Source organism: Pistacia vera, unplaced genomic scaffold (genome assembly GCF_008641045.1).
Source record: "Pistacia vera cultivar Batoury unplaced genomic scaffold, PisVer_v2 Contig269, whole genome shotgun sequence".
In the NCBI taxonomy this organism is placed as follows: domain Eukaryota; kingdom Viridiplantae; phylum Streptophyta; class Magnoliopsida; order Sapindales; family Anacardiaceae; genus Pistacia; species Pistacia vera.
Window position 1 is genome coordinate 90307 of NW_022196078.1, and position 13012 is coordinate 103318.

Here is a 13012-nt window from a genome sequence, read left to right on the forward strand (position 1 = left end):
CCTAATCTTTCTATCATCCCATAAGATATAAATGAATGAGTGGCTCCAGAATCAATTAAAGCATAAAGAGGAACTGCATGAAATAATAACTGACCAGTAACAGCTGATGGACTGGCCTTTGCTTCACCTTGTAATACTATAAACACTCTGGCATTAATGCCTCTAGAATTCTGTGCTGTAGGTGTAAGAGGAGCTTTACAATCTTTCATCAGATGCCCTACCTATCGGCATCGGTAACATACATTACGGCCTAACTCTCTCAGACACTCTCCTGGATGAGTCTTCCCACATTTAGGACATGGGGGAAACTCCACTGTTCTTGGCCGTTTATTCTACCAATCTTTTCTGTTCTTCTTTGGCTGAAACTTCTTCTTATTCTTCACTTTTCTATTTCTTGCACTCTCAAATCTTTCTCTCTGCAGAGCGGGAGATGATTCACTTGGTCCTGTTGGGATGAGCTTGTTTACAAAAATTTCTACCCTCAAAGCCCGCTCTAAAGCTTCACTATAGGTTTTAGGGGGCTCAGCTCCTGTCATTACATCCTGGGCTATCTCTGGCTTCCACCCATGGACAAAATTATCTCTTCTCAATTCTGGGGTACTGACTATTCCAGGTGCAAACCTGGCAAGCGAATTAAACCGCACAGAATACTCTTTCACTGTACTCGACCCTTGCTTTTAATTAATAAACTCTTGTATCTTCTCATGTACCCGATCCACTGTTCTATACTTGGCATCAAAAAATCTTCTAAACTCACCTCAGGTCATCACTGAAACATTATGAGTGTCTTCTATCAATTCCCACCAAATTCGGGCATCACCCCAAAACAAGAAACTGGCATACCGGATCTTCTCCTTATCCGTCATAGGAAACAGTGTCGTCGTACGCTCAACGGACCTAAACCATTCTTCTGCCACTAAAGGGTCTGTTGTACCTTTAATGTCTGATGGCTGATATTGACTTGGAAGCCCATAAATCAGTTCAATCTGATTCTGTACTGTCGGGGGTACCGGCCTTTCTCTTTCTTCTCTAGTAGGTGGTATTTGAATGGGGGTTTCAATTCTTTCTTGTTCAACTCTCCCCTGTCTTTCTCCTACGACTTGCTATACAATCACCTGAATTCTAGCTTCATCAAGGGTATGGGGAGTAGGTTCTGGTGGGTTAGAAGGTTCCCCCGTACTCACTGCTTTCTTACTACTTGCTCGGGTTCTACATCTCATCTATAAAACAACCACATTTAATCAACTCATGCAACACTTTAAGTAAGGAAAGAAAATTTAACTTACAATGGTTGGCTATGTAATTTCTCTGCGGTGAGAATGGCACACTGTCAAATCCCAAAATCTTTGCTCTGATACCAAAAATGTAATGACTTCTTTCTACTAGTATACTTTAGAATATATACAATAAAACATACATACTTAGCATATGAAAAATAGTTGGGCCCAAATTTTTCTTTACTTATAAAATGTAATTCTTTACACATATGAAATTAACAAGTACAAAAACTTAGCAACGGTGGACAGTAATGCCAATGCTCTCCGCTTGTTGACGTCCTTCCAACCGCTGCTCACCTATTTCTTGCAAAAACATGGAAAAACAACGGGGTGAGCACAAAAATGCTCAGTAAGTAAATCCCTTATCTTTTCTCCTTCTTTGGTTATTTCCTTACTTAATTCTCTTCTTTTTTCTTTCGTTCCTAGTTCTTTCTCTGTTTCTAATTCTTACTGTTCTTTCTTTCTTCCTAATTCTCGCTGTTCTATCCTTCTTTCTATTCTTTCTTTCTATTCTTCCTTTTCTTTCTATTCTTTCTAACCATGGTGGACTACATGGTAATATGCATGAATGAAATGCATGTGCAATAATGCATTTTCTTTCTTCTTTCTATTTCTTTTCTTTCTATTGTTTTCCTTTCTTCTTGTTTGTCTTGCTCAAGCTTCTCTTTTCTTTCTTGTTTTTCTTTTCTTTTCTTTGCTTGTTCAAGCTTTCTCATTCTTTCTTATTCTTTCCTTTCTTATTCTTTGCCGATCAGTCTCGGTTGATGCATGGATTTGGAACCTTGGCTGTGTGAGTGAGTACAGTCCTCATCTACATGCACTCTTGTGGACCGTACACATTCTTTCTTTCTTCTTAGGCCACTCAATTAAGGTGGCATGCATGTAGGAAATTCTTCTTGGTACAACCCTCATCCACATACACTTCTCATACTCAAATATATCCAACAACAAGCATAAATAATCATCATGTCATCTCAATTTCTCAATAATCTTAACATATGCATGCTTAAAAGAAATCTCTACTCACTTGATTTCTTAAACCTTAACTGGATTTGGAGTTTGAGTGGAATTTACTTACCTTATACTTGAGTAGTCTCCACTAAAGCTCTCAACTCTTGTTGGATTCAAACCTTCTATTAACCCTAAGCATAAACTTAATAAATTCAACTTCTACACAAATAAATCATATATATAAAGCAAGAATTCTTACCCCTTGTTGCCTAGGATCAAAACCCTATTAAAATCCACTCAAAAGTCCTCAAAATCCTTGGAGAATTGAGTGAAAAATTGAGAGAAAATGGAAAAGGAAAGTGGCGGTGGAAAGGAGAGAAATAAGGGTTACAAACCCTTAATATCTTATTCTATAACCACACTTTCCCATTTTGCCCTTACTCTTTCTTAGAAATTCCATCTTTGCCCCTTAGTCAATTATCATAATGCCCTCATTTTTATTGTATTCTCTATGAAATTCTATCTCTTTTCACTCCCCACAATTTCAACTAATTTTGAGTGAAAAGACTATTTTACCCTTAATGCAAGTTTAAGGCAATTTCTTCATATTCTCTTACAATAATTCTAACAAAAATCAATTAAGGGATATAAAAACATAAATTAAATTACATACCACCGTGTGGGCGTTACATATATGTTGTCCTGTATGCCCACAATGCGTCATCAAGTCGCAAGCTCCAGTCTTTCCTATTTGGATTCACGGTTTTCTCTAAGATGGACTTGATTTTCCGATTAGAGACTTCGGCTTGTCCACTTGTTTGTGGGTAGTATGGCGTAGAGATCTTGTGGGTGACGTTATATTTCTTCAAGGTAGCCCAAAATGTACGGTTGCAAAAATGAGTGCCCCCGTCACTAATTATGGCTCTAGGTGTTCCAAACCTTGCAAAAATGTTAGATTTTACAAAATCTACAACAGCTTTAGAATCATTAGTCTGGGTGGCCTTTGCTTCTACCCATTTAGACACATAATCAATAGCAAGTTAGATATAAAAGTAACCATACGAAGACGAAAAGGGTCCCATGAAATCAATACCCCATACATAAAAAATCTCAACAAATAAAATCGGATTTTGGGGCATTTGATTTCTGGGGCCTAAATTACCTGAGCGTTGACATCAATCACATGTTTTGCAAAAATAATATGCGTCTTTAAAGAGTGTAGGCCAATAGAATCCACTCTCAAGAACCTTGAGAGCTGTCATCTTTGCTTCGAAGTGTCCTCCACATGCATAGGAATGGCAAAAAGTTGAAATTGAATTAAATTCACTTTTGGAAACGCACCTTCTTATGATTTGGTCGGGGCAATATTTCCAAAGATATGGATCATCCCACACATATTGCTTGGCGATCTTCTTCAGTTTGTCCTTGATAGCACATGACATGTTGGGTGGGGTTCTCTTGGTCACTATGTAATTTACTACATTTAAATGGCCTGCTACAACGTTCTCACTCCCTCTTTTCTCTTGGATTGTTAGGTTAAACTCTTGTAGCAACAGAATCCACCTTATAAGCCTTGGTTTAGCCTCCTTCTTTGTAAGCAAATACCTAAGAGTTGCATGGTAAGAAAAAACAGTAACTTTAGTGCCAATTAGATGGGAATGAAACTTTTCTAATGCAAAAATAACCGCCAAAAGTTCTTTCTCAGTTGTGGAGTAGTTAAGTTGAGCGTCATTCAATGTTCTTAAAGCATAATAAATGGCGGGTGGTAACTTTCCAATTCGTTGTCCTGACACGGCTCTAATGGCATGATCGCTTGCGTCGCACATCAACTCGAATGGAAGACTCCAATCGAGTGGCTGAATAATTGGGGTTGTGGTTAGGAGTTCTTTTAGTTTCTCAAACGCCTTTATACACTTTTCATCGAACTCAAACGCTGCCTCTTTTTGTAACAAACAGCATAAGGGCCTTGCGATCTTAGAGAAATCCTTGATAAATCTCCTATAAAATCTTGCATGTCCAAGAAAAGAACGTACCTCTCTCACACAAGTAGGAGGTGGTAAGGAACGTACAAGATCTATTTTAGCTTTATCAACTTCAATCCCCCTATATGAGATAATATGCCCTAAAACTATCCCTTGATTTACCATAAAATGGCATTTTCCCTAATTTAAAACGAGATTAGTTTCTATGCATCTTTTAAGAATTAATGTCAAATTACCCAAACAATTATCAAATGATTTCCCATAGACACTAAAATCATCCATAAATACCTCTATAATGTTCTCTATGTAATCAGAGAAAATACTTACCATGCACCTTTGAAAGGTGGCGGGTGCATTACAAAGTCCAAATGGCATGCGTCGATAAGCAAAAGTGCCAAAGGGACATGTAAATGTCGTCTTCTCTTGATCTTCCAGTGCAATCATAATTTGATTATAACCTGGAAATCCATCAAGAAAATAATAGTGTGAATGGCCCGCTAAACGTTCAAGCATTTGATCGATAAATGGAAGAGGAAAATGGTCTTTGCGCGTTGTGGCATTGAGCTTGCGATAGTCTATGCACACTCACCATCCCTTTTGGATTTGAGTGGGAACTAAGTCATTATCTTCATTCTTTACCACGGTTATTCCGGATTTCTTAGGAACTACTTGGACCGGACTAACCCATTTACTGTCTGAAATTAGGTAGATCACACCAACATCTAACAACTTGATTATTTCCTTCTTCACTACTTCCATCATTGGTGGATTCAACCGTTTTTGCGCTTCTCTTGTAGGCTTCGATCCTTCCTCTAATAATATGCGGTTCATGCACATGGAAGGTGTAATGCTTTCTTTCTAGCTAGTATACTCGTAAAATCAACTAAAGGCATAAGAACATAAATTAAATGACGTACCTCCATGTGGGCGTTACAGAAGGACTTATTCCTTTAATGTCAGCAATCGTCCAACCAATTGCCATTTTGTACTCTCTCAACAAACGAACAAGTTTCTCTTCTTGCACCTTTGAAAGGTTGGCCACTACAATCACGGGCAATGTGTCTCCTTCTCCTAAGTATAAATACTTGAGATGACTTAGTAAAGGCTTAAGCTCCAAGGTAGAGGCCTGCACAATGGAAGGTAAAAGTTTCTCATTAGACATAGGAAGAGAAATATAGGAGATTTCATACCTTGGATTTTTCATTGGAAGCTCATCCAACATTGCTATAGTTTTATTTAGCTCTTCTCCCAACTCTATGTCTTCATTAAAACTTTGAGGTTCCTCGGTTGACAACCCATTCCATATTGCCACTTCCAATGGATCTTTACCCTTAAGCTTAAACATTTGCTTCTTTAATTATTCAAGTATATCAATGGAAAAGCAATCATTGTCATCATTAGGATAACTCATTGCGTCAAAGATGTTAGATTGAATGACTTCCCCATCAAACTCCATTGTCAACGTCCCATTATACACATCTATTTTCGTACGGGCTATTTTCATGAATGGTCTCCCCAAAAACATTGGCGTGGTTTTCACAGTTCTTTCATCTTTCATGTCAAGCATGTAGAAATCCACTGGAAAAACAAGTTCGTTTACCTACACCAAAACATATTCCACAACTCCCTTTGGATAGGCATTAGATCGATCAGCGAGTTGAATAACTACGCCAGTCTCTTTAAGAGTACCAAGATTTAAATCAAGATAAAGTGAGTAAGGCATGGCATTAATCGAAGCACCTAAGTCTAACATTGCTTTCTCAAACCTTGTGTTGCCTATGATGCATGGTATGGTGAAACTACCCAAATCTTTGCACTTTGTTGGAAGCTTCCTTTGCAAAACCGCTGAGACATTTTCTCCCACGCTTACCACCTCATTTCCCTTAAGTTTTCTCTTGTTGATGCACAATTCTTTAAGAAATTTCTCATAACGCGGCACTTGCTTTATTGCATCCAACAAAGGAATGTTGACATGTAATTTTCTAAAAGTGTCCAAAATTTCTTGTTCATGTTCCTCCTTCTTTGATGTGGCAAACCTGCTAGGAAAAGGCAAAGGAGGTTCGTAAGTATTAATAGGAACTTTAGATTGTACCTTAGGTGGATGTTTTGCATTGGAAGAATCGGTTGGTGAATTTTCTACACTTTTGGGCTGCTTTGTTCTACCTTGAATCAACTCATCTCTAACTTCTTTCCCATCATTTGGCTTCTTGTGAGTCTTCTCAAGCTATCTACCACTTCTCAAAGTAATGGCACTGACATTCTCCCTAGGGTTAACCAAAGGTTGGGAAGGAAGCTTTCCGAACCCATGCGCCTCTAATCTTCCAAGAGTAGCGGCCAATTCACTAACTTGGCTTTCCAAATTGACATTTTTGTTTCTTGTTGGAACTTGAGATTCTCTTGCTGAAATTGAAGAGAGCTAGTTGCTAATGAGTTTACCAAGTCCTCCAAAGACTTTCCTTGAGGTTGGGAAACATTTTGGGGTCTTGCTTGGTATGGTTGTGGAGCTCGTGGGTAAGGGAAACCAGGTGGATTATTAGTGACAGTAGCTTGTTGATTTTCTCCATAGCTAAGATTAGGGTGATCCCTCCATCCTGGATTATAGGTATTGAAAAATGGATCATACCTTTGCCTTTGTTGTCCTTGGTATCCTCGCATGGCATTTACTTGTTTTGCATTTGTCTCTTGAAGGGTAGGACACATATCGGTAAGATGTCCCACATTGGAGCAAATTCCACATGTCTTCACTTGTCCAATTGCAATTTGTTGCACAAGTGCAGTCAAATTATTCAATTGTTGCTCAAGATTATTGGATATCCCCACTTCATTTACCTCCCTTGGTGGTGGATCAGATCGAGTACCAAATTGTTGAGAGTTTGCCGCCATGGTTGCAATTAAGTTCCTTGCTTCTGTATGAGTTTTATCAACTAATGCATCTATCATGCTCCTCTCTATTGGCATCAATCCCTCATAAAAATATTGGAGAAGTAATTGCTCACTTATTTGATGATGTGGATAGCTAGCACGCAATTTCTTAAACCTTTCCCAATATTCATATAAGTTTTCCCCATTATTTTGATGAATCCCACAAATTTCTTTCCTAATGAGTGTGGCTCAAGATGCTGGAAAATTCTTCTCCAAGAACAACCTCTTCATCTCATTCCAAGTAGTTATGGTCCCGGATGGTAGGTATTAAAGCCATTCCGTAGCGCTATCTGCTAAAGAAAATGGGAATGCCCTTAACTTTACTTGTTCCTCCATTGTTCCATTTGGTTTCATACTCGAGCACACCACATGGAACTCCTTAAGGTGCTTGTTTGGATCCTCTCCCGCTAAACCTCTGAAAATTGGTAGAAGATGAATCATCCCAGATTTAAGCTCAAAAGCTCCCCATGCCGTATCATTGTATTGAATGCATAAAGGCTGTTGGTCAACGGTTAGTGCAGCCATCTCTTTGACAGTTAGATTAGCCATCTCCTCTTGATTAGAAAAATCAGAAGAATCACTTGTGAGTGGAAGATTGGTACGGATTGCTTGATCGAGAGTTGATCTATGCAAAGGTTGTTTCGAAGGAGTAATAGGTGGAATCAAATCAGAATGCGGATTTGATCTCAAATTGTATCGTGAGCTCATTCACCAAAAACACCTACAACTCAAAAACAAAGAACAAATAAAAATTGAAAAATAAACAAAAAGTAAAAAAATAATTAAGTTAATGAAAATCCCCAGCGACACGGCGCCAAAAATTGATGCATGCAAATGCAACACCTAATTTTACCTCACTAAATTCTAATGCAAAGTCGTGTAGTAGCAAAGAGCAAGTAAGGGTCTTTCCCACAGAGGATTTGTGAACTTAATTAATTATCTACTTCTAACAGGGTTTGTCACGAATTATAAAAACTCAACAAAAACTAAAAAAAAAAAAAAAAAACTCAAAGCAAACAATGTAAATCAATCAACTAATAACAAAAGAGAAATCAATGAGATAAACGAGATTGAAGGTTTATTCGCCACCACTAGACACAGATTGCATATAATAAAAGCACTCTTTAACTTTCTACCCTCTTGATCACATCAGCTCAGAAAATACCAAACGTTGATAAGTCTCATCTCTCTTTACTGAGTCGTTGGACTAGACACGGTCATAACCCAATTCCCTATTTATTGAATAACCTAGAATATGATCTCTAGATTCAAAGTAATAAAAGCGTTAAGTAGTGAGAGACCTACTGAATCAAGTCCAAACTCATATGGTCAGTTTAGTTATCTTGAGTGATTACCCCCCATGTATGCAGGCATACACTTTACCACTAGTTATTTAGGTTAATAAAGTGATTCCGTACTAAACAACCTAAATTGGCATTAATAGATTAATCCTAACGATTTAATTGGCTACTTAAACAATTAGAAAAATCTAGTTAGACCCTATTTTCAGAGAAATAATCACATAACCAAGAGAGATCAAAAGATAAAAAAATATGCAAATTTCATTAATCACAAGACATGTCTAGTGGTGGTGCTGTCGTAGGCAACCAAAATTAAAACCTAAAAACACATGTAGTGTGAGTAAGGATCGTTCCCACGACAGTATCTAGCCGAGTTTTTTGTTACGTGAACAAGGCTGGGGGGGGGGGGGAATTTGAGTAAAACAGAAACAATTTCAGGAAAACAATTCAAATTAATCAATCAAAAGAACAAACCTTGGTCTAAGTCACATCCACCATCGAAATTTTACAACTGATCATCGATGGAAGTATATTCAATTGTTACTTTGAGTATTCACCGTTGGACTATTTCCTATCTCTCCTTAGTTGTAATTAATAGGAAACAAGCGATCTAATTAATCTTACTACTAAACAACCCTAGACAAGCACTAAAGGTTTAATCTAGTAGCAGCCTTAAGGGCTAGAGAAATCGATGAAGCTGAACAACACAACACAAAGCGTTGTATTTATTTAGTTGAATGTTCTTCTTAAGATTTAATAATTCCTAACGCGCACAATTCTAAACCTAATTACTCCACAAGTTAGAGAGATCAAACAATTACGGATTTGATATCTAACTTAGCAGTAGATTGTAACAAATAATAAACTAGTAGGCCTCCTAGTAATTAAATGAAACAATCATGAAAATAGGCATAGAACAACATCCAATACTCAAAACATATATTGAACACTAAAAAAAAAAAAAAAAGGATTAGATCTCACAGTTTATTGATTCCGAGGCCTCCGTTTCCTTCGACCAAGTTATAAAAGTTTTAGCCGCTCATGGCCATAATCAAAACTCAAAAGAGAAAAATTCCAGAAGAGAGAAAGAGAGGCGTGTGTGTTCTCCTCTAATCTGATCTCTCTCCCCCTTTTAAGAATATCCAATTCAAGTCTTTGAATTCTACTCAATCTCCTCAAAATATTCTAATATCCTAAAATAACATTTATCCTAATCTGATTAATTGAAAATAAAATAAAGTCCTAATATAAAATAAAAAAGTGGTGTTTCCAGCTGTAACTTGCGTGCAATAGGTCTTCAAAACTTCCAATAATAAACTGCCTAATTGACTTGCATGACAAGGCGGAATGTTCTAGAACGTCAGCAGTGCAGGTGCGTCAACTTGAAGCCAAATTCCAACCTTGATGCAGCATGTATCTCTCAAAAATCAAAACATGAAATTGCAGATCTCTTTCTTAGAGTTCCACAACATTTTGAATCATCTCAATCGGAGCTCGGATAAGAGAGTTATGTCCATATTACGAAGTAATGTTGAAACTGTCTAAAATCACCTAATTAGTTTCGTTTTGCATTTAACGCCTCCATTTGCATCCTAAATCAAAATAAAATAATAATGAGTACATTTATGCACCAAATAAGTATAAAAGACTAGACATTATGGGGGGGAAATATGACATTTTGCATTCTCATCATCTAGGGTTTTGAAATCACCCTCAATCACAAAAGAATTAGTTCTTCATGAATAAATATGAGAACATCATTGTATTATTCATAACAAATACTAATAACAAAGAAGAAGAAAAACTTAGTGAAACTTGGTTGGATTAATGATGTTGATGATGATCTCCTCCAATTCTTCTTCTCCAAGCCTTCTTTAATCTCCCTTTTTCTTCAGTTCTTGAATATCTTTGTTCTCTCCTTTTTTATTTCTAAAAGAATTCCCCCAAAACAATGCTAAAAGACTTATATTTATATCCCACAAGGGTTAGGGTTTTGTTTTCCTTAATTCTAGTTGTTTTAGGACTCTTAACCCTATTCTCCTACCTAAAAACAGATAATCAATTTTTAACTTCTGTGACTATGCCCTGGCACTATGCTATGGCACAGTAGCTACCGGTCTTCTTCCCGTATCATTCCACTATTCTTCAGAGATGGTTATTTTTGAACTTGATAATGATGAAATTTGGAAAATTGGTAAACATATGAAATGTAGCCCCTAAAATCAGCTTTACAACAGGCCAAGAATAGTCTTAATATGAGTTCTACAGCTCAAGATATTTTCAAAATACCGAGGCATGCTCAAGCTGGAATGTAATCTAGAATCTTCTCTTTACTTCAGCTTCCATAACTTCTTCAATTCAACTCCGATTCTCGATCTGTTTGTTTCCAGTCGTCAGAAATTCTCTCACCAACATCATCTCTCATCCGAATATTATTTTGAGCCTTATTCCCTGAAAACACAACAAAAATACCCGTGATCCCAAAAAGTGCGTTTATGAAACAATTAAGTTAATTCATGCGAATTAATCCTAATTTCCCACAAATGATACCTATAAACCACTAAGTATAAGTGTATTTTCAAGCACTTATCATAGAGCATTCTTTAATAGCTTTTCTTTCTCTTTATTCTTTAAGTTCTCATACATATGTATATGTATGCATGTAGATGGCTCATGCTTGTTATTCTTTCTAAATGCAAATGTTTAAATGCAAGAATGCCATGTAGCATAGAAATAAGTCATTCTCCACCATCTACAAACTCATATCAAAATCACAAGTGAATAAACTCATGCATACACTTCTCTTGGACATTTCATCAAACATATTGCATGCACACTCAAACTTTAATTTGGCACACTTCTACTTCTTTCTCAAGCCACCAATATTTGGAGTAAAATTCCCTTAAAGCAATACTAAACCTGGCCAGGAAAATACACTCCAAAAATTCCACTCAAACTCTTTCTAAATTCAACCAAACTTCCATCAATCACCATACAAGCTATTCCACTTCTCATGGCTCAATTTTATTCATCAATAAACATCAATCTCATCAACAATTCTCAAAATCATAAGCACATACATACATGTAAAAAGTCTCTATTCAATTGATTTCTCAAATCATAACTTGAGTTGGATTTACTTACCTTGAGAGTGAGCAACTCAACACTCTAATCTTCCCTTGACACAACTTTCTTTCTCTTACACCCTTGAGGCTTAGGATTGAAAATCTACCCAACTTAGACCAAATTCTATGGAATTCCTTTGAAAATTGATTGAAAGAAATTGATAGAATTTTGGGTAGAAGATGGCGTGAAAGGCAAAGAAGAATGGCTAAGGTTTAAGCTTAATCTCTTAATATAACAAAAATTTACTCGTAGCTTCCCATTTGACCCTTACACTTTCCATGAAATTCCATCTATGTCCCTTAGTCAATTACCAAAATGTCCTCATTCTATTGCATTCTCCATGAAATTCTATCTCTTTTCACTCCCCACACTTTCAACTAATTATGGGTGGAATGACCATTTTTCCCTTGAGCAAGATTTTCCCCAGATTTACTAAAATTTCCAGGGAGTTCTTCACCCCGACGAAGATGCCTGTTTCTGCCACGAGTTTAGGTAGAATGTACAATGCCGCGGTAAAGTCTGTGAACGTTTTCTTCAACAAATTTTCATGCATTCCTCTAGAAATAAAGGCATGAAATAAAGGCATAAAGACTTTAAGACATAAATAAAATTTCATACCTCAATGTGGGTATTACAACATCAACTTGATTTTCTTCAATCAAAACACACCAAACTCATTTCACATACATGTTCACCAATCAAGAAGCTTAATTTTTTTTTTTCATAAAATACATTGCAAAAGCCTTACATGTCAACTTAATAAGCTCTGCATCTTCATGAGAAGACTTACCACTTGGTGATTTTTAGGTCCATCATCTAATTATTGGTCCCCTTTGAAGATGCATGTATAGATTTCTCTATACAGTATGTTGCAAAAGCATATTTTGAGCACCTAACTCATAATCCCAACCCTTTTATCTTTGCAATCCGATGGATCAAATCACTAATGGGGTTATGTAAGAGTTATTGCACTTTGATTTATGCAAAGACAATCACACAATCAATGTAAAAAGCATGTTATCTCAATCAACTCAAATGTATTCTGAATATGCATTTAAAAAGATATCATCTCAATCAATTTTACATAAAAAACAATCACATAAGATGATGGATACCTAGTTCGCATCAATCATTCCAAGCTTTCTCCGAATAGTTTAGAATCTTTCCTTATCAAGAGGCTTAGTGAAAATATCAACCAATTAGTGATTAGTATCAACAAATTCAAGCACAATGTCACCTTTGCTAATGTGATCACGTAGGAAATGATGTCTAATGTCTATATGATTTGTTCTAGAATGATGCACGTGATTTTTAGACAAATTAATAGCACTTGTATTATCACAATGAATAGGAATGTTATGCGTGTTAAAACCAAAATCTTCAAGTTGTTGCTTCATCCATAGAAGTTGTGCACAACAACTTGCTACTGACACATATTTTGCTTTTGTGGTAG

General features: G+C 36.6%; 1 protein-coding gene and 1 non-coding gene across 2 annotated transcripts; one reads left to right on the plus strand and one right to left on the minus strand.

Annotated features, from left to right (window-relative positions):
* Nucleotides 1–5810: 5810 nt before the first annotated feature.
* On the minus strand, nucleotides 5811–7093 carry LOC116133349. Its single transcript, XM_031419063.1, has 2 exons — nucleotides 6558–7093; nucleotides 5811–6246 (listed from the first exon to the last, which is right to left on the minus strand). The coding sequence occupies exons 1-2, from the start codon at nucleotides 7091–7093 to the stop codon at nucleotides 5811–5813; spliced, it is 972 nt and encodes a 323-aa protein (XP_031274923.1).
* Nucleotides 7094–7208: 115 nt separating this feature from the next.
* LOC116133407 lies at nucleotides 7209–7316 on the plus strand. Its single transcript, XR_004128539.1, has one exon. It is a non-coding gene; the product is annotated as a small nucleolar RNA R71 (small nucleolar RNA).
* Nucleotides 7317–13012: the final 5696 nt, after the last annotated feature.